Here is a 23,189-nt window from a genome sequence, read left to right as displayed (position 1 = left end):
TTCAGCGCATATGGATGACTAAATCGTTTGCATAAATCGGCTTCCTCCATCGATCCTTCTATCAGCAAAGTCATTGTGTTTTTCACTCTGTTTCTTGCTAGCGCAACAAAAGGTACTTGCGAATAAACTACAGGGCGGATCTTTGGGGATTAGTCAGCGAATGAAATATTTAAACTTAATTCCATCGAGGTAAGTTATTCATTGGATGTTATCTTGGCCGGTTGGGCTGGCTTGGTCCGTGTCGATATACCAGTCGCCACAGGGGCGGTTATACGGCTGGTCACGCATAACTGCCTACACTTTTCCATTCATACAGCAACAAGACCGTACGATACACCGGGGAACCTGTACACCCGTACCTTGTCCCCGTGAATTCAGAAATTATTCAACGCTTTTTGACGTTTCGAGTATCGTACGACGAGCCGAATGCCGCTTACGTGGTCCCCTTAAGTCGTATCAAGGATCCACGACACGGACATAATCCACGGAGACTATATTTATCCACGATCATTCGTCGGATTAACCACCGAAAAAGAATTGAAAGGACCTCTTTTTCTTATTCTTGCTTTCTTGTACAGGTTCATTCATAATACGCGAGTCACATTTTTGTGGTGGACGGTTAGATGATCCATGGCAATTCTATGGATCATTCTACTTATCAAATATCATTTATATACGAATTGTATACATCTGCAAGTATAGTGGGTTCCACAAGTTATGAAACGTCCTGTATACCGCGAGCGTTCTCATGAATAAGTAAGCGCGTGCACGTAGTCCTGCCGTGAAAAAGAGAGAAAAAAAAGGAGGAGAAGAAAAGAAGAAAAAAGCAATTTTATACCGTACAACCGAGTCCTTCTTTTGGAACGCCTCGTTAAGAGCACAACTCCGTTAATTATCTTTCGCAATAATCTGGCAAAATTTTTGGCCAGCCGTGCGCGCTGGGCAGCAACAGTGAAAAGTTGGATGCTGATGCGGCTATTTAATTTCCGCGACGCGGTACGTTGTTATCGAGTTCGTGTTTTAACGTGTTATCTTCGAGATAGCAGAAAGAAATACAAATACGATAGAATTTGTCCAATGTTTTAAACGTTGAATAGAAGTTAAATTGAACGTGGTGGTGGTTTACTCGAAGGATCGAGGAAAATAGGATTCCCAGCTACGTATCGACGCGAAAGTCACGTGTGAAAGTATCAGCCGTTGAAATCGAATTTTAAACAGTCTTCTCCACCCTGGTCGACGCTCTAGCGTGGTGACACTTGATCCAGATTCTACGATAAACATTTCGTCAACGCTTAATCTCCATTACCGAAGCGAGTGGTTTAAAGGAGGCATTCTTACAACGATGGTACTCATCGTGGAAACTTAACTTGGAACCAAACACCCGTCTCCACCTCGACATTTGCTTCTACTTCTAATTAATTAAAACTAACAACTCTTGATATATACATTTTTCAATTTCAAAGGTAACTTTTTAAAGAACCCCCCCTCGGTGGTAGTTTAATCGTGGAGCGCGTTGAAATCCGTGTACACGGAATCGATACGGAAGTTGATAGTTTCGCAACGCGTGCCGCGGCAGGATCGAGTTTTCTCGCGGATTACTGCGTTAGAAGGTGGTGGGCGCAAATTAGCGATGCATCTCGGATAGATTTATCGCGGTCAGATTAAGATTAACCCTAGGAGAGCGTCGGAATAATCGATTTCCGGGGGTTGCATTCGCGCCGCCGTGGTTGTCGCGGGACTGCAGCACCCCTGACGGTGGTTCGAGACACTAGCTGGCTTCTGACACTAAGCGAACCAGGAAAAGTCGCTGGGCACGTGGGCGTGGTCGTGGTAGTGTGGTGAAACAGTGCACACGTGCGTGCATACGTGCGTGCAGCTGTGTCGCAACGGTACCGGATGCTGAATGTACGGGACGCGAGTTCAACGGCAGAGGTTGGCACGGACTGATTTCGCCATCAGACTGCCGCCAGCCGGCCAGGTCTGTCTCGCGTGCCAACACACATCAATGGTTCAGGTGAGCGATCCTCCTGTTTCGTCGCATTCCGAATCGTCCACGGCATCTTCTTAATCGATGATCTTGTAACGCGATATTGTCGAAGATTCATGGATATCGCGACGCGTACGTACTTCCCCGGAACTGTTGTTGTGCAACTACCCCAACGAACGTCGCGTGCGAGATGTCGCTGCTGTAGGAAATGGACGATGCCACTGTGCTCACGTGGCTATTGTTGCACCCTTTATGCGTGACCTTGTTTCAGTGGCGCCTCTCGTGTTTTCTCTTTGTTTTTGCCTGGACTATACGGTACTGTAGACTCGTACTCCTTGGATAACTCTTGGAGAAAAGGGTTAATCGTGGAACTGATAATGATAGCGAGCTAGTAGTATAAACGATTATTTATCAGGCAAATTCATCAGATTGATAGCTGTGCCACTGATTCTATTACGATACTATCAGGAATTTAATAAGGACCTACCTTTTATTTAAAACGAAAATTTTAATTAAACAATCGACGGAGAAAAATGTGTTGCAGTTCGATCTAGTATTAATCTGTCGGGAATTGGGAGAAATTCTTGAGGGTTCAGCGAGACGCGTAAACCCTTAGCCGGCTGGTTGTGGCCGTTTATGTAAATGGATAATGGATCCTCTCCGACACTTGGCCTGGCTTCATAGACGACTAGTACACTTCTGCCTACATACATTGTAACGCCGAAGGGTAGTTCATTAACTGCCGGACTCTGGTTCGATGAGAGTTACGGAGAGCCGAATGGCTTTGAAGTTGCGGACGCCTCGAGGGCGTCCACTGTTGAACAATGAGAATTATCTTGTCTTTCCCTCTTCCTTTCTTCCTATTCCCTCTCGTTTATCCATTGCCTTTCCATTTCCATATTCATCTCTTTTTCATAACGCGCCAGACCAGGCTGGCTTCTGTAATCGAGTTGTTTCGAGCAAGCTAACGATCGCTATTAAGATCTTCAACCCCTACAACGTCAGATTAGGGCGGATTACTTTTATATTTTGCTAATTCACTTCTTCTGATCATAATTTTTCCATTTTCTGATAGGGGTAAAAATTTATCCCATCGACAGATGACCTTTTCGGAATTTTAGGATTTCTTACCAACTCCTAATCGGTCTTGCTATTATTCAAATCAGTGAAACGTGAACGAAACACGTGTCCTTTTTTTCATTCCAAATCCATTAGATTGGCAAGCCCGGTATATTTCTGCAGCAACTACGCCAAAGTGTATCCTCGTTGGCGTAGCCAATTATTGTGGTCAGCGAGGCAAACGGAATGGTCGTCTATCGTCGATATAATTACAGGCAGAAACGAAGCGCAAATGGCATCGTGAACAGGCACAATGAGGGTTAGATTGAAAATTGCTCACGGTCCGTGGGAGAGTGGAAATTTGCGGAGGCTGTGTGAAACGGAGCCTCGACGAAATTGCTTTCTTGCTCGAGCCGAGTTCTTGCCTGCCGTTTATCAATGGCCACTTACACGATGCATGGAACACGGTGAAAGTGCAAACCTGTGTTTTTCGCGGTTCCGTGCACCGGCTAGACGTAAAAAGGGAAAACCCGTTCCGGCCGGGGAAAATGCTGCTGAAAATTCTCCCGTTTGAATGTTTGCTCTTCGTTTAATACCGTTTGCTTAACGAGAGAATAATACGTTTGAACGAATCAACCGGCAGCTAGGATTATTTTAATAATTTTGTAAAAGGTTGCTTTAAAAAATGAGATCGTTTTAAAAAACGGATTTCATTAGATTTGCAAATCATACCCCTTGGTGATATTACCTTTTTAAGCTTCGCGTTATTTAATGCGAACCACGGTGTTCGTTTTAGAGTTACAGGGAGTGTAAAAAATAATGGAACTTGGAAAATATGCAAATATGATATTCTAATGATAGAAAATTTTCAGTTAGAACGTTCACAATCCGCTACTCGTCCGCTCGTGAGTTGTTTTCAATTCGCTCGTCGACTCGTCTGACTATACACTGATTATACTACTTAAGTTGTCTGCTTATTCAACGCACCTATCTAATTTTCATTTTTATCATATGGATATTAATATAATATTCGAATTCTAGTGTTTTCGTCATAGAATAAAAATAAAGAATAGAAATGGGAATCGCGAGTTCACGAACAATTTACAATCAATAAATTATCGGTCAGTTTGCAGTTGGAATATTGAGAGATCGAGTGTTCCCGATCAGCATGGATAGGCGCAATTTATTCGTCTCATAGATAGTATTTCTGACTGGTGGACGGGGGTAACCGAAATCATTCGTTCGATCAGGTATACGTACGCGTGATACCACGGTGTGTAGTAGACGTGCTAGATAGATTTCTCTTGTTCACCCCGTAACTTGTTTGATTTCAATCATTTTCGAGTGTTTTCAATACATTTTCCAAGTGTTTTCGATGGGAGCCCGTCAACGGCGATCGAGCTATATTGTTTCATCGTTTCCGAACGATTTCAACGGGATCGACGTTGCTGGATGTACAACATCGAAAACGTCGAATTACACGTCGACATCGTCTGATGTTCCATCCACTCATTCCGTTATTTTCTTGACGTTTCACGTTTTCGTCACGGAACATTCATTTATTTATTTTTTTTTTTTCAATCCGTCCAGTGCTATTCCGTCATCGAATCGTGCTCGCATTTTTATTCTCTTTCTATTTTATCGGTTAATCAAATTTTCGAACGTATCAAGAATTCTCAATGTACATCGTTGAAATGAATATTAATATCGATTGAAATATCTGAATGAAATTGCGGCAAAAGGGTGGACAGGAGGAAAGTTTAGAGTAACGAGCAGTCAAGTCGAGGAGGTTCTTAAATAGGGAGCATTTTACTTACTTTCGTGCGCATCGGGCACCGGTTAATTACGTTTGCTTTTCATTAAGCGAGTCGTACGACTATTTGTTTTCGCCTGACCGGCGGGAAATATATTTTTTTCGACTGTTCAACCGCCAATTTATGTGGTGCGCGTATAAATACGCGGCGAAGGTTTTTACGGTAGGTCAGGGTATACTTTTAAGCTCGTTATTTCCTGTTTGTAATAGAAATTATTTCACCGCAGGAAGATTTCTCTGCCCGACAGTTTTCGTTGCACATTTTTTCATTTATTATCGAAGGGGATCACTAATCTATAGTCGACTATTCTATAGTCGAAGAATTAATATCCGAAAGAAAGGGTTAATAATTTCAAAAGGAGTGCGTGTTTCGCGATAAGTGGCATCAGAGTTGAACAACAATCTCTTCTGCATTCTTCTTTAGAACGTCATCCGGCTACTCGGTTTCCGTGCACGACAAAGCTCGCTAATTACTCGGCGAGGAAGCACGCGCTCCGCTCTCTTGACACGATTTACACTTCCAGAAATGGAATGGCCGGGACAGAAGACACGGGATTCGTAAGATCGCGTGTTTTCACAACAGCCAAGCCAGTGCCCGCTTTCTTTTTCCACCGTTTCTTCCGGTTCCGGCGCCGGTCTGTTCCTGGCAGATCCGAGAATCACAGCTTGTTTAATTATCTCGGTAGTTATGCAAAGCAAATACGTGCACCGGTGGGGAAAATTGAAGACTTGCTAATTATCGCGTAAAGACGTAAGAAGAGGAAGAAGAAGAAGAAGAAGAAGCAAGGGATGTAGAGAGTTTTTCGGGGAGGGGATGAGACGAAAGAAGGGCAGTCGTTTAATTGCAGCGGTTCACCACTCGACAAAAGTGGCTTTCGTGCTTTCCGGACTACGACAGTTATGCCTGACTTCCAGCTATGAAAAGAAATTCCTTTTCGAGATTCCATCGAGGTTGGCTAATTATTTTTTCCGTTTTCCTATTTTCCTCTCTCTCTTTTTTTTTATTACATCTGGAATTGAACGTTTGCAATTAGCTTAGTGGCCAAGAAGGTTTCGTCCATAGACGAAAGTCTTCGAGTCAGTGACGTTCATTTTTGATTAGGTAATTAAAATTCTGAATAGCCACTATCATTGTTAATAATTAAACTTTCTATACATCTTATCGTACGCGTTATCATTTTCACGGTGGCAACGAAGGTGGTAAATCGTTGCCCGAATCTTGGAACATTTTCGACTCGGCAGATCCGCGAAATCTCCGTGACGATATCGTTAGAGCCTCGGGTATTTTTCGTCGGTTCGATAATACGCACGTACGCTTATCTAGCCGGTAGTAAAGTGGGCTGAGGTATGGGCGCAATTCGTTTATTATCGTAAACCGCATCTCTTTCCAATATCCCTTTCACCGGATGTATTCGAGTCGGGAGAGGTTGAAGGCATAGAGATCGGCCGCGTCGTTTCAACCCCGAGGAACGAGAGAAAGAGGGATGAACGGGAAAAGGAGGGGTGAGTTTCAAAGAATTTCCAATTCTCAGCTTTTCAACGACGCCGCCTTCGACGCTTCGTTTGCGCGTCAGAGAGACGGAGGGACGAAGATTGTAGGGCGATGAAACAGGAAAGGGATACAGGGATGGGTTGATGGGTGGTCGAACGGCTGGAGTTGCCGTAATGAATCGTATTCAGTTTATTCTGGGCTAAGTTACGTTGCCGCGAACGTTGCACCGACGGTAACGGCATACAGGCACTGAACTAGAAGTAAAATGGGACTGTAGGAAAATTGAAAGGCGGAATTTACCCTTTATCCCTTGCTACCATCTTCCCACCAGTTTTCCTCCTTTTCCAGCCTACGATGTTTCTTTAACTCCTTCCCACCGTTATCTCTTTCTCCTGCTGATTCAACCACTTTATCTCTCTCGACCTCCACACACTTCCTACCAGTGCATCCCTTCCTCGTCCCGTCTTAACGAGTAAATCGAAAACGAGCAACAAAGCTCTACATTTATATCAACTATTCAGCAACACTGAGAACGTCTACAAACAGGGACTCTTAAATGAAAGCCGTTAATGGAAAAATTTTATTTTCATTACAATTCAATGCTGATATCGTTCTCTTTTGTCTATTCCCAACCGAAAATCCTTTGATCTATTAAAGCTTGATACCGTGCTTTAACATCGTTTAATGCATTTCCTGTACTGTTCGTTACACGCTGGAATTGCGATTACAGGAAGGATAGAGTTCCGCACGAAAACGGGAGGAACCGGTATGGTGAATCGTGCTTTCAAGCTTTCGTCCTGCATCGTACATTCAGTACCGGTAAAGCCTGCACTGTGGTTCGTGTGTGACCTAACGAAAGCCCAAGTACACAATTTGATAATGGGTTAGCTGTGTAACGTGCACACATTTGCCAGGCCGTAGTACACGGGCCGCACACAGGATACACTGAATCAGTAATAACAACGTGTTTGCATAATCAATCATGCTCTTTCTACCGTTTCTTCCTATCCCGTAGCCTTGTTGCGATCCCATGTTTTCGAGATGAAGATGATTAAAGGTGGATGATGTTATCCTTTCAGCTCCAAAAACGCGTCTTCGCTTCACTTGTTTGCCGTGTTAATGGCAGTCGTCGATGTTTGGAAATCCCTTTCTCGTGTAAAGCGTAGAAAGCAAGATAAAATATTTGCGTACATTATTGACGTGAAAACAAATTTTATATTGCTTCGCCTTCGTATCTGGGAGAAAGATATTTATTGTTAAAGTATCTTTTCAAGACATCTCTTATTTACTATTTCCATCAATTTTTTTTATTATTATTTTAAAATTAGAAAAAATTGAATAACATCGTTCAAAAACATTAATTTAATATTTACAAAATAAATGATTGAAATTCGATAAAACCACGATAAAATAAACATCATCGATCAATTATCCTGAATATTCAATTTGCAAATATTAATATTAATTAGGGTGGGATTATTTAAAAAATATTGAAGGTCCGTCTGAGGTGCACTTGTTCATACACGGTGCGCGTACATTATTCCCTGGTCGAGTTTCGTCACGGGTAATAATATGCAAACGAATATTCCGCAAACAGTATGCAAATAAATAGCGTAGTCTAAATATGGAGACGTCCGTCTTTCTTTCTTCTTTCTCTTCTTCATTCCCCTTTCTTTTTTCCGCGTCGCGTCAGAATAAGTTAATACGTCTGCGTAAATGCGACGGAAACAGCTCTCGAGGTTCAGGTAGTACCGAGCCGCGGTCGGAATTTTCTCGCGTTTTACAGTACAGTGCACAGTTGTACGGGAGGTTAGTTTCGGCTTGTAAAAATCCCAGCTGCTACGGACGCGACCGGCTTCGCCATTTCTTTTTTTCTCCTTAGGATCGTGAACGCAGTACGCGAAGGAAACTTGCCGTGTTAAAGTAACCCGAACGACGTTGTAGAAACTTTCCGCACACGTGTCCCCGTCCTGTCTTTTCCTTATTTTCCTTCTAATTTTCCCCTCCAGTTGCTGAAAATCTCTGTTAAAATTTATTAAAAAAGAAAAATTTTAACCCCGATGTCTAGTACCCCTAAGTTTCCTTCGAACAGAGTAATGGAATGATCCCCGGTATATATCATAGAGCACATCCGCGTATTGTTCCTAAATAGAATTGTATAACGCATAGACGATCGTAGTTACAAAACTAGCACGACGTTTCGCACGATTTCAGTGAAGATAGTATTATTGGAGGTGGCGATTATCCTGCCAAAGGTGCGAACCAGTATTTCGCTCATTAAACACTCGACCCATTCTGACTGGCTGGTTTATATATGAGCTCGATTTTAACGGACCCTGCAAAGTTGTGCGATCCATTATCGTTCTGGCCGTTGTTTCCACGCGAAATTTCACCGGATTCCAGCTGGAATTCAGCCGTGCACTTTGGTGGTTGCTCTACAACACCGACAATCTGTTTCTTCCGTTTACCTCTGTAATTGCGCTATTATTACGAGTGCCACGATCCATCTCTACAACTATCTCTTTTTCATCGGAAACAGTTTTTTTTTTTTTTCTCAAATTATTAGATGCATACGATATCTGATGATATCATGAATGAGTAATTAAAATAAACGTGAATTTCTAAAATGAAGAATCGCGTGGACGAAGAACCGCAATTCCTTGCGAGCAAAAAGCAGCGGAATGAAATGAAAATACTATCTCGGGAGATATGATAATATTTATCGAACGAAAAACACGTGTACAAATGAATATACCATAGACAGAGAATTAAATTAATTTTAAAATACAAATCTGTAGATCGTACGATTTCGGAACAGCATTAATGTATTTCTAGAATTAATCCGATGGCATGCATTCTGTGTAAAATACTTGGGTTTTATTGCAAGATGACTGTCTCAATTGATTTGGTTTTCCATCGTGGTTGAAGTAAAATCTTTATGAACTGAATGTTTAATGAAATTCTATCGTGCAAGAGGCAAGGTACTATTTACATAGTAGAACTTCATTAAACCTCGCAGTCTCTGCGGATTACCCTCCTCCTTTACTCTTTCTGTTCTCTGAAATGCAATTTTATAAAAGTCCCCGTGGATTTCGTCCCGTATCACTATCTCAGACGTGGTATTTTTAATATTAACAATGTTTAAGTTAAAAATCATGGAGGATATTTCATTTTATCTTGAAAGGATCGAGATGTTTATTTCTTGATTTATTTCTTGTTGAAATAGATTTCGGTGGAACGGATTAAAATACTTATAATTGCATTCAAAGATATTCCTGCCGCGTTATTCATTGAATATCCTTGAGTTTTCCGTAACATCTGTTGCATCGATCCAACAGATATTCGATGACAGAATGCATCGTGCATACATAAGAATCCTCGTTTGATGCGATATACATAGGTATGTACCCGTTCTCATCGCGCAGCCTACATTTAAGGAAATTCACTGAAACGGATATCGAAGGAATCGAGTCACCGGAAGTGTATGATGTAGCGACCTTAATGTTTATATAAGTTATGTGTGAGATATTTATTTATTTAAATTATTTGCATTCACTCAGAATATTGACTAATACTCTGTATTTTTTATTAGCTCCGAAAAACAAAGTTACTATAGCTTTCTGAAGATACAAAGTGCGTCACGTAATTGGGACGAGTTACGTCTTAAATTTGGTAAGAGATATGGAAAAAGCTATTGATGTAAAAGTTAAATAGTATGACTTATAAAAAATGAGTTATCTCACGAAATATTGTGGGACGACGGACCAGGCGGGCGCGGGGCAATTGACACCGCGACCCAATTAGTTTGTTATCTTTATGAATGTGTGTGTGAGTGTGTATGAGAAAGCGATATGGGACGCTGCGTGCATTGCGAGAAGAGTGATTCAGAGTTGAGACATTGAGAAGAGAGCATCGAGAGAAAAACTGCTGTTATAATAAATTATATTTTACCTACCATCGCGAATCGATTTCCCTCAAATCTCACAGTATTAATATGCGATGAAGATGGTAATTAATATAATAAATGTAAATTCATTTCCGGTATTAGTAACATGATTGGTGCAATTATATCTCAAGTGTATATTAGGTTGTACATGGTATAAATTTATAATCTGAGTCTTTTATAAGATGCATGCAGTTTACAAAATGATTCACTTAATATTCATATTTGTCGCAGAAGTGATATTCATGAAAAAAATGTTTTAAATAAAATGCTTTCTTACACCAAGAGCATCTAACTGTCGGTGTTTCATCGCGTTCATCGGATTGATAATCATTTTTAATCACTGTATTACAAAATCAATGCTGTGAACCAACTGTCGAGGTAATACATGAGCAGAGAATAGTTTTGCCATGAACAGAGAATGAGTACTTCTTTTGCATAAGGTATTATACACTGACATAAGAACATAGTTTAAATTAAAAAATTAATTTCTGTGATACAATTCAGTTAATTATAAATTCTCTTATCTTAAGAAATCGAGGAGTATAACCGAGAGTAAAGAAGTTTAATAATTAGAATGGATAAAATAACATCCCTTAATAGTATGTTAACTTCCCCGTTTTATTTCTGCAATGCTACTGACAGTAACAAACTGACGACCTGGTAATTAAGGTGATAAAACAAGCAACACCGGTTATGCTTCGGACAGATTCAATACACCATTACCAAGGACTTTGTTTCTTATCGTAATACTTGTTTACACGATGTTTTGCGGCGGAACAGGTGTAGCATGATTTTTGCCTGGAAACTCAGTTAGCAACTTTCAAAGTTATAATCGCAGCCATATTACGCTCGACCTTTCAGAGTCGTATAACATAAATGATTCAACATTTCCGTTTCAATTTTCTTCCCTCGGGATCAAAATTAGATGTCCTTTTAAAATTATCATTAATAAATCGTTGTATCTATTTCTTCATTGTACAAACTTACCAGATACTAATGGAACTGTTTCTTCTATTCAGTTTGGATGTCGACCATGGAACCTCAGTCTGAAGAGCGTGATCGTTCTGGCCATCTCGAATATGCTGCTGACTTTCCTGTTGCTGCAGTCAGAAACCTGTGTACCGAACGATGTGCCCAGAGATATGGAATCAAACGTCATAACCGAATGGAATCTTGGCACCCTAATCAAAGAGCAACAGTCAGAATGCGTAACACAGGATTACCAGCCGGCGTTACCAGCTGACGCGAACAGCTTGAAGATGAACGTAAAGCTGGGACGATGGGATGCACGTAGAATGTTTCGAACGTTCGACCACGTTTTGGTGGGTTCGAGTTTCGTCGAATTATCGCAAGCTTATCGCGTTTGTCTGGCTACTCAAAGTTCAGTGGAGAAGTTGCACTCGTTGGTACAGGCCGCCCATCAATGGACGGGTCCGATGTCGGTGGCCTTGTACGCAGCCGGTGACGAAGAGTTCGAAGTTCTTCAAAAGTACCTGGTTTATCTTAGAAGATGTTACGAACCTATCCGAGAAAGGGTGAGCTTTTCCTTGGCCGTGCCAAAGAGTAGACCGCCGAAGAAACAACCTTTCGAACACGAACTGCCCGATAACGTGGATTGTGCCAAACCGGAAGGAACATTGAACGAATTGATGAACGGGATCTCGAACGAGCAGACCAACTGGAGGATACACAACGTCTATCCTCAGAATCACATGAGGAATCTAGCCAGGAAGAACTGTCAGTCCGAGTACGTGTTCCTGACAGACGTCGATATTGTGCCGAGCTACAATTTGACCGGGGCTCTCGACGAGTTCCTGAGAACTGATAGCTGTGATAAGTGCGCCTACGTGATACCGACGTACGAGCTGGACTCGCGCGTCAGATTTCCTCAGAATAAGTCGGAGCTGGTCAGGTTGGCGAGAAAAGGGCTGGCCAGACCATTCCATCAGAAGGTCTTCATTCACAATCAGTTCGCCACCAATTTCACCAGGTATGCAATCGTTTCAACAGATTGCTTAAAATACTCGATACTAAATAAATACTAAAATAAATAATTCTGTGTCTTTAGGTGGATACTGGACACCGTTCCGAATCATAAAAATGATGAAAACGTAAGGAGCGGCAAGGTGTACATCAGCCACGACGTGACCAACTTCGAATTCCTCTACGAACCTTTCTACGTGGCGAAGGACATTGTTCCACCCCATGACGAGAGGTTCATGGGATACGGATACACGAGAAATACTCAGGTACGCGTTGAAAATATCAATTTTATAACGCGTTGTCAGTTGAGAAATGACAATTCTGGAAGTTCAAATTACGGCAGTGAAAACTCATTAGATATGTATCGAGCATGCAATATCGAAACATGAAAAAAATATACATATTCGAATGGCAGACGGGAAACATGGTGAACGGCGTACTCGTCTATGTCCGTGGGAAACAGAGAAATAGCAGGAAGTGTTGAACAGGGACACGAGAGGAACATGGGGTAGTTTGGTAGTCCGAAACTCGTCGAAGCAAATCTCGTACCCTGGAGACATTAATTGAATTACATATTATCATTGCCGCCGTTATCGCGCGATGGAGGCTCATTTCGGGAGAACAAACATTATTCAATTTAAACTTGACACATCCCCGCGCCGTCTAATCGAACGTTTGCACATCGATGTTACGTTCTAGTAATAGTGCACTGGGTAATTCGTGTTTCAAACTCTACTTTCTACACCCATTAACAATTTACGTGAACATCCTGCTACTCGCCATTGTTATACCAAATTGAAAGCTTTTCTAATACGATTGGATCTAATCGAAGGTGGCGAACAGAGAGCGCCTTGGCACGTAACTCTGACCACGCAGTAGTATAAACCAGTATATGTCAGACATACCTAGAAACAGTAAGTTTTTTTATACATCTGACATTCTATTGTATTCCAGCATAGTTACAATAACATTTTCTATAAAAATAAGAAAAATTCTTGCAATTTAAATTAGAGAATCAGAGTTGAATATGATACGGGTTTGAGCGCGCAGTAGTATAAACTAGTATATGTCAGACACACCTAGAAACAGTAAGTTTTTTTATACATCTGACACTCTATTGTATTCCAGCATTGTTACAATAACATTTTCTATAAAAATAAGAAAAATTCTTGCAATCTAAATCAGAGAATCGGAGTTGAACATATTACAAGTTGCTATTCTTGGATTTGGAACACCGATCACTGTCAACGTTCCGTCAGAGACACATTCAGCGAGGAAACGCGAGATAAAAGAAAAGTGACACGCGTAGAGGCGTTACACGCGCGGATAACGCGTCCAGGTTTTTTTCCAATGACGTTGACGTTCGCGAAACAACCCCGTGCGGGGTTTCTCTGTCGGAAATAACGAAATTCCATCATGCGGCGAAAATCCGAGCGCCGCATAGCTACCTTAGCCGTATTCGTAGAACGAAGTATGCCACGGCTTCGGCAATAAAACGGGTGTAAATCTACATGGCCACGTACCGTGGATAACACACCGTTAGGAAACATACGTGTATATAGAGGGGTGAATGCGAACTGGTGTTAGGTTGCAAGCGTAACACGTTCCCCGTCCGGAGGGCTACGTGGCCCTTGTACATTGGTATTCGCGTCTTCCCTGCGGTTCGTTCGTACAACATCCACTCCCCACGGAGGAATGAGAATGGATATCGTTCGCTTCTCCTACCCTCTTGTTGTACTCGCCCTGTTCTCTCCAACCCCTTGATCCAATACAATCCTGTCGCGCCATTCTTTCGTCAAGCAACCGGTTTCCCCTCGACCTTCGTGCACCTTGGTTTATCCCGTTTTGTCTTTCCACCCTTGCCTCTCCTTCTATTTTCCATTCCCGCGGATGCAACCTACCACCCGTCGCGCGTCGCGTCGCGTCGCGGCGCTCCAGCCCGTTTCGCAAGCGCGTTGTTTCGCCGCCTCCGGCCAGAGCAACACGTTTCCGGCGCCTCGCAAACGAGCCCAGACACATTCGAAACGGTTTCCCCAGCTTTTTCGTGTTCGCTGATCCGTTCCCGCGTGTTTTCTCTCCGCTCGTTTCGACAATTAGGCACCCTCGTGAATGCGATCGCCGAGACAACGAGTTTCTTAACGGATTATCGTGCACTTTGTTATCCGCGATATAATTACGCGTGTATCATGAATTTTACTATTTCACAGAACATAATTATATAAAATTTTCAACGTCGCCTTGTTTATCCATGATTTACATCTATCTTTCTTAGCAGAGAACGGTTATATCAACAGGTAACGTTCCTTTCCCGAGCGAAGATCGTCTCGCACGACACACTTGAAAATATTACGCTATCAACAAGTCGAGTAGCGTCTCAATGAATTTCAGAGCGGCTCGTTTCAATATTGACCTTTCGACGTTCATTTCGAAGATTGATTTTACGATCGGCTACGAAATTGATTGGACGCGATGGCGGGGAGACACGCGAACTTGGAGATGCTAGGCCAGGAATAAAACATAAAGAAAACGAATAGGCTCACCTGGCCTCGTCGATTGAACGATTACCTTCGAGGCTCGTCGATCGGGCCGCTTTTCAATAGAATCGAATACATTGAAAGGAAACGAAGCACGATGTTATTTCCAAGTCTATCGTCTCGCGATGAATAGAGAATGAAATTCAACCCTTAACAGCCTGCTATTTTTATTAGCAAATCAGACGAAACAAGACGAAGTGGAAGTAAACGAAATAAAATAAGCAGGATCATACGTTATCCTGTTCGTTCGTTTGTTCTTAGCAAGAAACGAAGCGTACCTATTTCATTCTTTAACGATATTTCTTTTGCTTTGTTTCCGTCGCTTATTAACCGGGTAAAATGACTCGTTTAATAGCAGCTGTTATCGATATGTTGTAATTAACTCGATTCCGATAAAGACGTTACCGTCCACGGTGAACTTCCCTCCAGCGAGAAGCTTTTCCAAATGCATTTACCCGATAATGGCGGATGCATTAAGCGTAAAAGAAATAGAGATCTAAAGGGGGTGCTCGTGAAACCGATGTCTAATAAAGCTTTTTAATAAAATCGTTGATACATGTACAATATAATTAGCAAGGAATTCCTCAATTTCGATAATGGATCCTTGTAAATGATACCATTACGATTAATCTTATTATAAAATATCTATTGTTCAATTCATATTTATTATCTATAAATTATTATCGTTAAATGTATCATAATCACGGTCCATTATCTTGATGAAAGAATTCAATGCATTCTATTTCAGTTACTTTATTATAATACATCTCTATTATTCATTAAGGTACTACTACTACTGATTTAATGGACGACGATTAAAACGTCCAACGTTTATAATAGTGCAGACACACGCGAATCCTTGCATTTTAAATGTCACGGAGATCCTCATTTATTCTTTCGAATCGAAATGGAAGGGTTTCGCTCTTTCAGCAGCTGACGTTTTATTCGTCGGTTTACCTTGGTTGTCGGGGGATGTAAGATAAGGAAAGACACGTTACGCTGGAACGCTTTATTCGCGAGGATTTGTACCGACGTGCGATCGCATAAAACTCAATTATCAGATTTACTTTTCGGTCCCGGCTGCTTTCACTTGGCACCGGCGTTATCTGGAAAAATTATACGCCAATGTTTACCAAACCCGCTGGCTCCTTTGGATGCATCGTCACGTATGACCCTAATGCCTGATCTCCGTGTGGTATTCATCAGCGAATTTTGATGAGAGGGATGCACCGTTTCGAAACCGGGCAATCGCTAGTCAGCAAGAAAGTAGCAAGGTAGAAACGATTTTCTCTTGGAAAATCGCTTTTGTACCTCTTCATCGGTTGTTTATGGTTATTCTTAACGAATAGAAATTACATTACTCTCGGAATCGAATTTCGATTAGCGAAGCAAGAAATAGATGTACCTAAGTAGACTCTAGGAATTGTTTAGTGAAATTAATGTTTCCTTATTATTTCCTACGAGACTGTGTTATATTTCGATCAGACGAGATCGTTTAAACGAGGGTAATACCTTCATCCCCTTATCGTTAAATTTAATCAGCCAAATTTCAGGAACACAGGTATATCGAATAAAGTGTTGGGCGGTAGTGTGGCCTGTCATGATCGTAATGGTCCATGGTGGCGATGGTGGTTTCTGTCAATACCGAACCGTGAAATTAGTTCGAACACACGTATCCAAGGTACAATACTCTATGTGAAACACGATGGCGAATTCTATTCTCCTTGTATTTCATCCATGATGCCTCTTTGTTTTATTATTCGTTCGATTGTTTAAATCGGTACATTAACAATTTATGAAAATTTCTAATTTCTAATCGGAAAGCTGTGTAACACTGTGTTCCCTGTTTTTCGTTATCCAGCCTTCCTTTTAGAAGCGAAAATAATTTCCGGAGTGTTCCGCTTGATAACGTTGGCCATGTTCGCGTACACATACGCGCGGTTGCACGAACACCTATAAATAAACAGGATATTCCGTATTCCACGCGTGTGGGTGCACGAAGGTTAATGATTAGTGCGAGCAGAGAGTACAACGGGAATGGTTCAGCATCTCTGTATTCCTGTTGGTGGGTTGGAAACAAGAGGGAACAAGCAAAACCGCGCCGGGTATGCTCGGTGCGGCTAAACGAAAGAACGATCGCCGGCTACCGTCTACAGAAATTGCGTAAATTTACATTAATACAACGTCTGGATATCGTTTGAGCGGACCGCCACGGAATAACGGCGGTTCTGGATGCGTTGAATTCCACGGATGATTCCGTTTGCTTTTGAAAAGTTTCGCTAGTTTAGTAACCGCAATTTCAAACCCTCAAAGCTTTACCGATCGCGTTACATTAGAATTACTTGTTTGTTTAAAAGGGGGCAAGAAAAAAGTTCTTTGATGGTTCGTAGATATTTCGGATGAAAGATCTGTGAAATTGAATGTTTAAATTCGATAAAATTTCAGAAGATTCGAAATTTACCATTAAATATTTGTTCTGTTTGTTTTATGACTTTCAAAGTGGGATATGTAATTTTTTATCTTCATTTGATATATTTAGTCAACGAAAGTACAATCATTTGAAACAGTCAGGTCGTACAAATAGAATTCGTTGACAAAACGCCGAGACGCGCTAATTAGGAAGATACGTCAACTTGGTTACGTTGTTTAATGTAAGTTGTGCTCCCTTGAAACTCGAGGCAAACAGGTGCCCTGTGACTCGCTTGTTTTAACCGAAATGTTTTACACCGACAGCCGCAAGAATGTGACCCGCGGGAAACGTTGCGAAGGGAATTAATTTTCGTTCACTGGCTAATTAAGACGGATAATCGGGTAGAATATATATTGCAAGGGACAATTCAGTTTTATTAATCAACGGGACAAGTGTCCACGTCGACGGGGACAATTTTAGTATAATTTTCAACTCGTTTTTTCTCTTCTCCATGTTTGGTAAATTATTATAATTTACAAAGAAAATCTACTATGCTATTTGTCAGTTTTTCGTCGTTAATATATCAAATTTCTAATTCTTTAATTTTCATTTCGTCACATTCGATCAGAGGCATAATCGTTAGATTGTGCCACGATATTTCGGCTCGGTGTCACGTTTGAAGTTGGTGTAATCAACGGAACACTCGTGTTGAAAACCAGTTGTTGCCACATGCGCGTAATTATTCACTGACGTGTCTAGGAAACAGGGAACTGAAGATTAGATGCCGTCTATCAATTCCTTTTGACGTTGTCAGAACCATCATACATGTGTTTCCGCTTTGCAAACGCGGTGTTCCTTTGCATTAATCACGACCAATCTTCTGTCGTCTGCCATCTGACGACTTTCGTTATCTTCTCTTAATCAAATTATTTTCTATCTCTTGTACTTTTTTAAAACACCATTTTATTATTTGCAAATTTGCAGCATCGAAAGCGTTCGTAAGCTAATAGAGGATTAAATAAATTTTAAAAAATTTAACTTTTCAAGAGGGCTAGTTTGAAAAATGATAAAAATTGCAAGAATTTCTGAAATTGTGTAATTGCGAGGATTTCCACGAAACGACGAGCCAATAGACAAAGTGCAACCCTAACGTTATCTCAGCCCGAGTAATCGCGTACAGAACGTCACGTACCACTTGCCATTGTTACGTACGATTATTCGCGAAGATGTATCCCGAGTGAGTAACAGCAGGACCGGATCCTGTCTGTTAAGTCTGTCTGACTTGTCTGGGTTGGCAGACCCGGGCTAAGATTGCCAGCCTTACCCCCTTACTCCCTTCCTCCTTGCCATTCTAACGCCGGAAACACGGTGTTTCCTATGGAAATGTCACTATCCGAGGGATATCTATGGGACGTTTACGCAAACTTTTGAAACTGTTTACGCAATAAAAACTTGCAAACCATAGAAAGACTATAATACAGTTTCGCGAAGTTGCACCGTTTCTGCGGCTTGTCGTGAGAAACGGAAGAATACAAGTACTAGGGAACACCTTTTCGATTTCACGAAGCGAAACAAAGGGATTTCTAGGTTCAGTTTTGTTTGCTTGTACTCAGCATTTATATCAAGAATATTAATCGAAAGCTTATAAACATTGAGTTTCAAATTGACGTAACAAAGGTGCAATTTTAGGATACTTCAGGCACCCTGCGTTTCGAAATTGGCCATTTGATATTCGATAACCTATTAAACCACCATCAACATTTATTACGCTATAAAAAAGTAACCATTAAAGTGTCGTTATTTGATATCGAGGCAGATGAAAATTACCAGTACAACCCGTGGATCGTTTCTTGTGTTATTCACGTGTTTCCCGCGCGTATACGTGCGCTTAAATGGCGGCGCGTTTACGCTGTTTCGTGGTTGTGAAACGATCCAAGCAAATCTCTGCGGATTTTAAATTCGAACAAGGAAGCATCGAATCCCGAGGCAGGATCGTAAAGAATCTGGTTCACTCGTTTGCCGTTCACAATCTCGTCTCGGCTGGTTGCAGTTACCTCGGATCGAATCGGACCTGGGGATTTCTGCTTGTTATCGAAACGTTCCATTCGCGGAATCTGCCAGGCCGAAACATTTAGCTTATCATAGCTTTTCGAAGATATTTACATTTTTCAGTGACGCGACAAACTTATTATTCCAGAAGAAATCGTTGAAAAAATTTGAATTATTATATAAATACAAATGTTTATCAAATAGGTTTGCAAATTGATACATATTGATTCTATTATCTATTTCACATCAATAGTAAATTTGATCGCAATCTTTTCGACGATTCCTATTCTTGCGAATATAAATAGAAGAATGTTGGTAATACGTTGAATTTCAATAACGATTCCTGATTCTCTGTGCAGGTGTACGAGATGTACGTGGCCGGTTACCAATTCAAGGTACTTTCCCCGGTTTTCACTGGTCATTGGGGTCTGCAGACTAGAAAAACCAGGCCAGCCTGGCGGGAACGACAGAACAGTGCCAACCGGAAGCACTTCGAGACGTTTAAGAAGGAAGTCTTTGCTCGGTACATGCGAGATCCTTTGAAGATGATGAAGAATGCCAAGTGACGAAAAGTTCGTCGGAGATTTCGCTGATCGATCGCGAGATCCTCACCACCGTCCTTTTCATTCGTCAGACAAATTCAGATAACAGTCGTCTCCTTTTTTCTTCTATCAATCGTTCTCTAACATTGTTCGGATAACCAAATGGTTTTCTATATATTTTCTATTCCTCGTCGTATAACGAAGCTCACAACACTCTAATAATAATTAACTTTTGAGGCGAAAGAATATATAGAGCTGGTCTGGTGCTTCCACCAATCATCCGATGGTGCACGATTATTTCAGCCATCAGAAATTCATCCATCCATTGTTCGACGAGTTTGGTGGTCTCTTCAGCCTTTCTGGGGGGGACATGAAAAATGAAGGGCTTCGCCCGCTTAAGGTTGATCGTCCCGGAAATGATGGTTTTGTTTAACTTACAGCTAATGGCCGTTATTCAGCCCAAGCTTTATCGGCTTGTCCGAGTCCTTTCCGCTTTCCCGGGGAATTTTGAGTGTATACTCGATAGCAAATTACTCGATGGAATGGACAGAATATAACAGATTGTCATTGTTATCGACCAGATAATCTCCTGTACGATCACCTTATTCCGTGCTTCGACACTTGTGAAATTTCTATGTCCTCATTCTACTCCACTTTATTAACAGAGTTCCATTATTAAAAGAAAAACCATCAATTTTATTTTCGAGAAATTCTGATCTATTATTTTTATAATATTTAGTTTTGTATATTAGATAGATTTTCAAATACTCGATGAAGGTACTGAAATTGTAGTTTCTTCCTCGTTCCTGACCGATAATAATCTTTCATTGGTTAACTCTGCAATATCCGTCCCGGTCAATCGGTGACATATCATATCTCTAAGGCTTAACAGAAATCGACGTCTCAAATGAGAAACTCTGAGACAGAGTATATCCGAAACGATAAGTCCAACGTCAGATTGCCGGAGCTCGCAATCTCACACACGTATCGTTCTAGACAAGAAAAACATTCAGTTTCACGATGGTTGAAATGGCACCGTAATTTAGGGTCCAAGGTTTTATTATTTTTCTCAAGTATTAAATTTAGAAACTTCCAAATTTTTCCTAATGATTTTATAAAATTTATCTGATCTCATATTGAAAGTACCAATCGACGTACAACAACAAACAATAAAACCATACCCAATAAATTTCCTAACGAATGAAGGGAAGCAGGACGAACTATGCAAAGGTCCATAGAATATTTAATTCGGTAAAACCCTCGATCGGTCAAAAGACACGATCCTAGTCCACTTCCGGTTCGCTCGTTCCACTACAATCACAGTCCACTCTAACTGTCCCTATAATGCGTTTCTCGTCCGTTTCCACAGCTTTTGTCCCATTATCCCAGAAATCGTTCGATATGAAATCGAAGTAAAATTCAGATGTCGGTGAAAAATGACAGCAATCGAGGATGGTGAAAGCGAAGGTGGAGGGAAATAAGAAGAGACGGGAAGTTTTCCTGCAGATTCCGGCAATCAAGTGACCGCGATCAGCGTGGATGGTGGTGTACTCGAAGGTACTTCCGGTTCATCGATTCGCTCGTACGAAACTAACCCGCTTGCTGCTTCCACTCACGAATCCCCAAAGTCATCAGAGACTGGCATGCGGGATCGCGGAATAAATGTCTGCCTGTGAGTTTCGTAGCACGTGCAGCGGGCAGGGAAAACGAGGCTGGGGAACTTAAGCGAACGCAGCTCGTTAACTGTCCGTGATTTAAGAGGGAACGACGTTTAAGTTTCAGATCGATCCGGCCTCGTGTTTTTCCCTTTCTTTCTTTTATCGAGTGTGTCCTCGAAGAGCACGGTAAGAGGATATCTCGTTGGGAAATGGTATTGACGAAGAAAGAGAAACGAGGTTGCCTTGTAACGAATGCAATTAACCTGACGAGAATCAATTTTTTTATTGATTGGTTGTTTTAACAGGTTGACAGCCATGGTCATTAATGATCGACGTTTCGAAGATATTGATTGGTAATTAAATTCGTGTACTTTGAATGGGGTTAATAGTGTTTCGTTGAATTTCGACACTTTGATGGCCGCGAGCTTCATCGAACCTACGGCCTTGTACTAATTATTTTTAAATTATAGTTTCCTAATCAGAGTCATTAATTAGCGGTACCAGCCATCGAAGTGTTAATAAAAGTAATTCTGCAGGAATCGTGAGTTTCGAAGATTTTTAATACTTAAACAATTGGCACTAAGTAACATTAATACTTCATTATTAGAAGATAGATGTTGATTTTAATTATTGCAAACTAATTCATTCGATGGAAGCTGCACTATGAATCATTAGTAATTTATGTGAATAGCATTGAATGTATTACGTAGCTTTGATTATCCTATTAAAATTTTATAACAATTTATAAATACTCTGCGTGTTATTTTTGAGACCATCGAAACTTTTAATATTTAACTCGTAAAAAAAAGGAAACTGAAAATTTTTAGAATGCTTTGAGGGACGGTATTTTATTTTCCATCCATTGGATTCGATTTTCGGTTTTCCTGCTCCCTATTCGTGGCGATTAAAAATAAAATCACATCGAAATCGGATAACCGAGTCAGGCTAATGGAAGTCGCGGGTTCTCCTCTTTCATTTTTTAACTATTCCTACGTAGCTACGGCTGTTAGCGCCTAAGGGTCGCCGGTTGTGCATCCCTGATCAAAAAGAATATCCCCAAATTAAAGTGAAACACAAACAAGGTTGACGTCCTCGTTCAAAAGTTCTCTACAACACGAACAGCGAGAAAGCATAACGAAAATCTTTTTACCCCTGTTTCCTCTAGCGATACTGCCACCGTATTTATTATACGACACACGTGGATGTTATCGAATTATCCTTTATTCGGACGTTCCTCGAACAAACGAGACAAACAGATTTTTGCATATAGCGTCATGTTTTTAATCAATGGTACCTGGATCGTTTGATCAGGCACCATTCACTATTCGGGAGTTAAGATTCACTCTCGCTGTCTCGGTCGTACAGCAATGACGATTGCTTAAAGATTCGCCACTGGTAACAATTATAGTCGAGACATTTTACAGCACAGAGTTATTGTATATTATAATGTTTTAACGGATTATGTGTAAATAACCAAAACGATTGTAACACGAGACGACCACTGTTGAATGAGACACGAATAAATTAATGGAAAGTATCAACACGGATTACCTATTCTTCCATAATAACAATTTTTTCATTTTATTTCGAAATTTCATTGAAATATTTTGCAATTCATCAGAAAAAGAGGTGGAGCGATGCGAATGCACGAAACTGCAATAAACAGTGCATTTCATAAATGCACAAAGAACGGTAATAAAAATCGTGTGTGGAAAT

At 41.0% G+C, this 23,189-nt stretch overlaps 1 protein-coding gene across 2 annotated transcripts; it reads left to right on the top strand.

Moving 5' to 3' along the window:
* Nucleotides 1–1,786: 1,786 nt before the first annotated feature.
* On the top strand, nucleotides 1,787–23,010 carry LOC114874751 (beta-1,4-glucuronyltransferase 1). Of its 2 annotated transcripts, none has more exons than XM_029184334.2 (4): nucleotides 1,787–2,014; nucleotides 11,317–12,287; nucleotides 12,366–12,546; nucleotides 19,633–23,010. In XM_029184334.2, the coding sequence occupies exons 1-4, from the start codon at nucleotides 1,904–1,906 to the stop codon at nucleotides 19,837–19,839; spliced, it is 1,470 nt and encodes a 489-aa protein (XP_029040167.1). In that variant the 5' UTR covers nucleotides 1,787–1,903; the 3' UTR covers nucleotides 19,840–23,010. The 2 variants fall into 2 exon arrangements, with proteins under 2 accessions (XP_029040167.1, XP_029040168.1); XM_029184335.2 differs by lacking the exon at nucleotides 1,787–2,014 and adding an exon at nucleotides 10,264–10,359.
* Nucleotides 23,011–23,189: the final 179 nt, after the last annotated feature.

This window comes from Osmia bicornis, chromosome 4 (assembly GCF_907164935.1).
Source record: "Osmia bicornis bicornis chromosome 4, iOsmBic2.1, whole genome shotgun sequence".
Lineage (NCBI taxonomy): Eukaryota > Metazoa > Arthropoda > Insecta > Hymenoptera > Megachilidae > Osmia > Osmia bicornis.
This window is presented reverse-complemented; position numbering and strand designations above follow the sequence as displayed.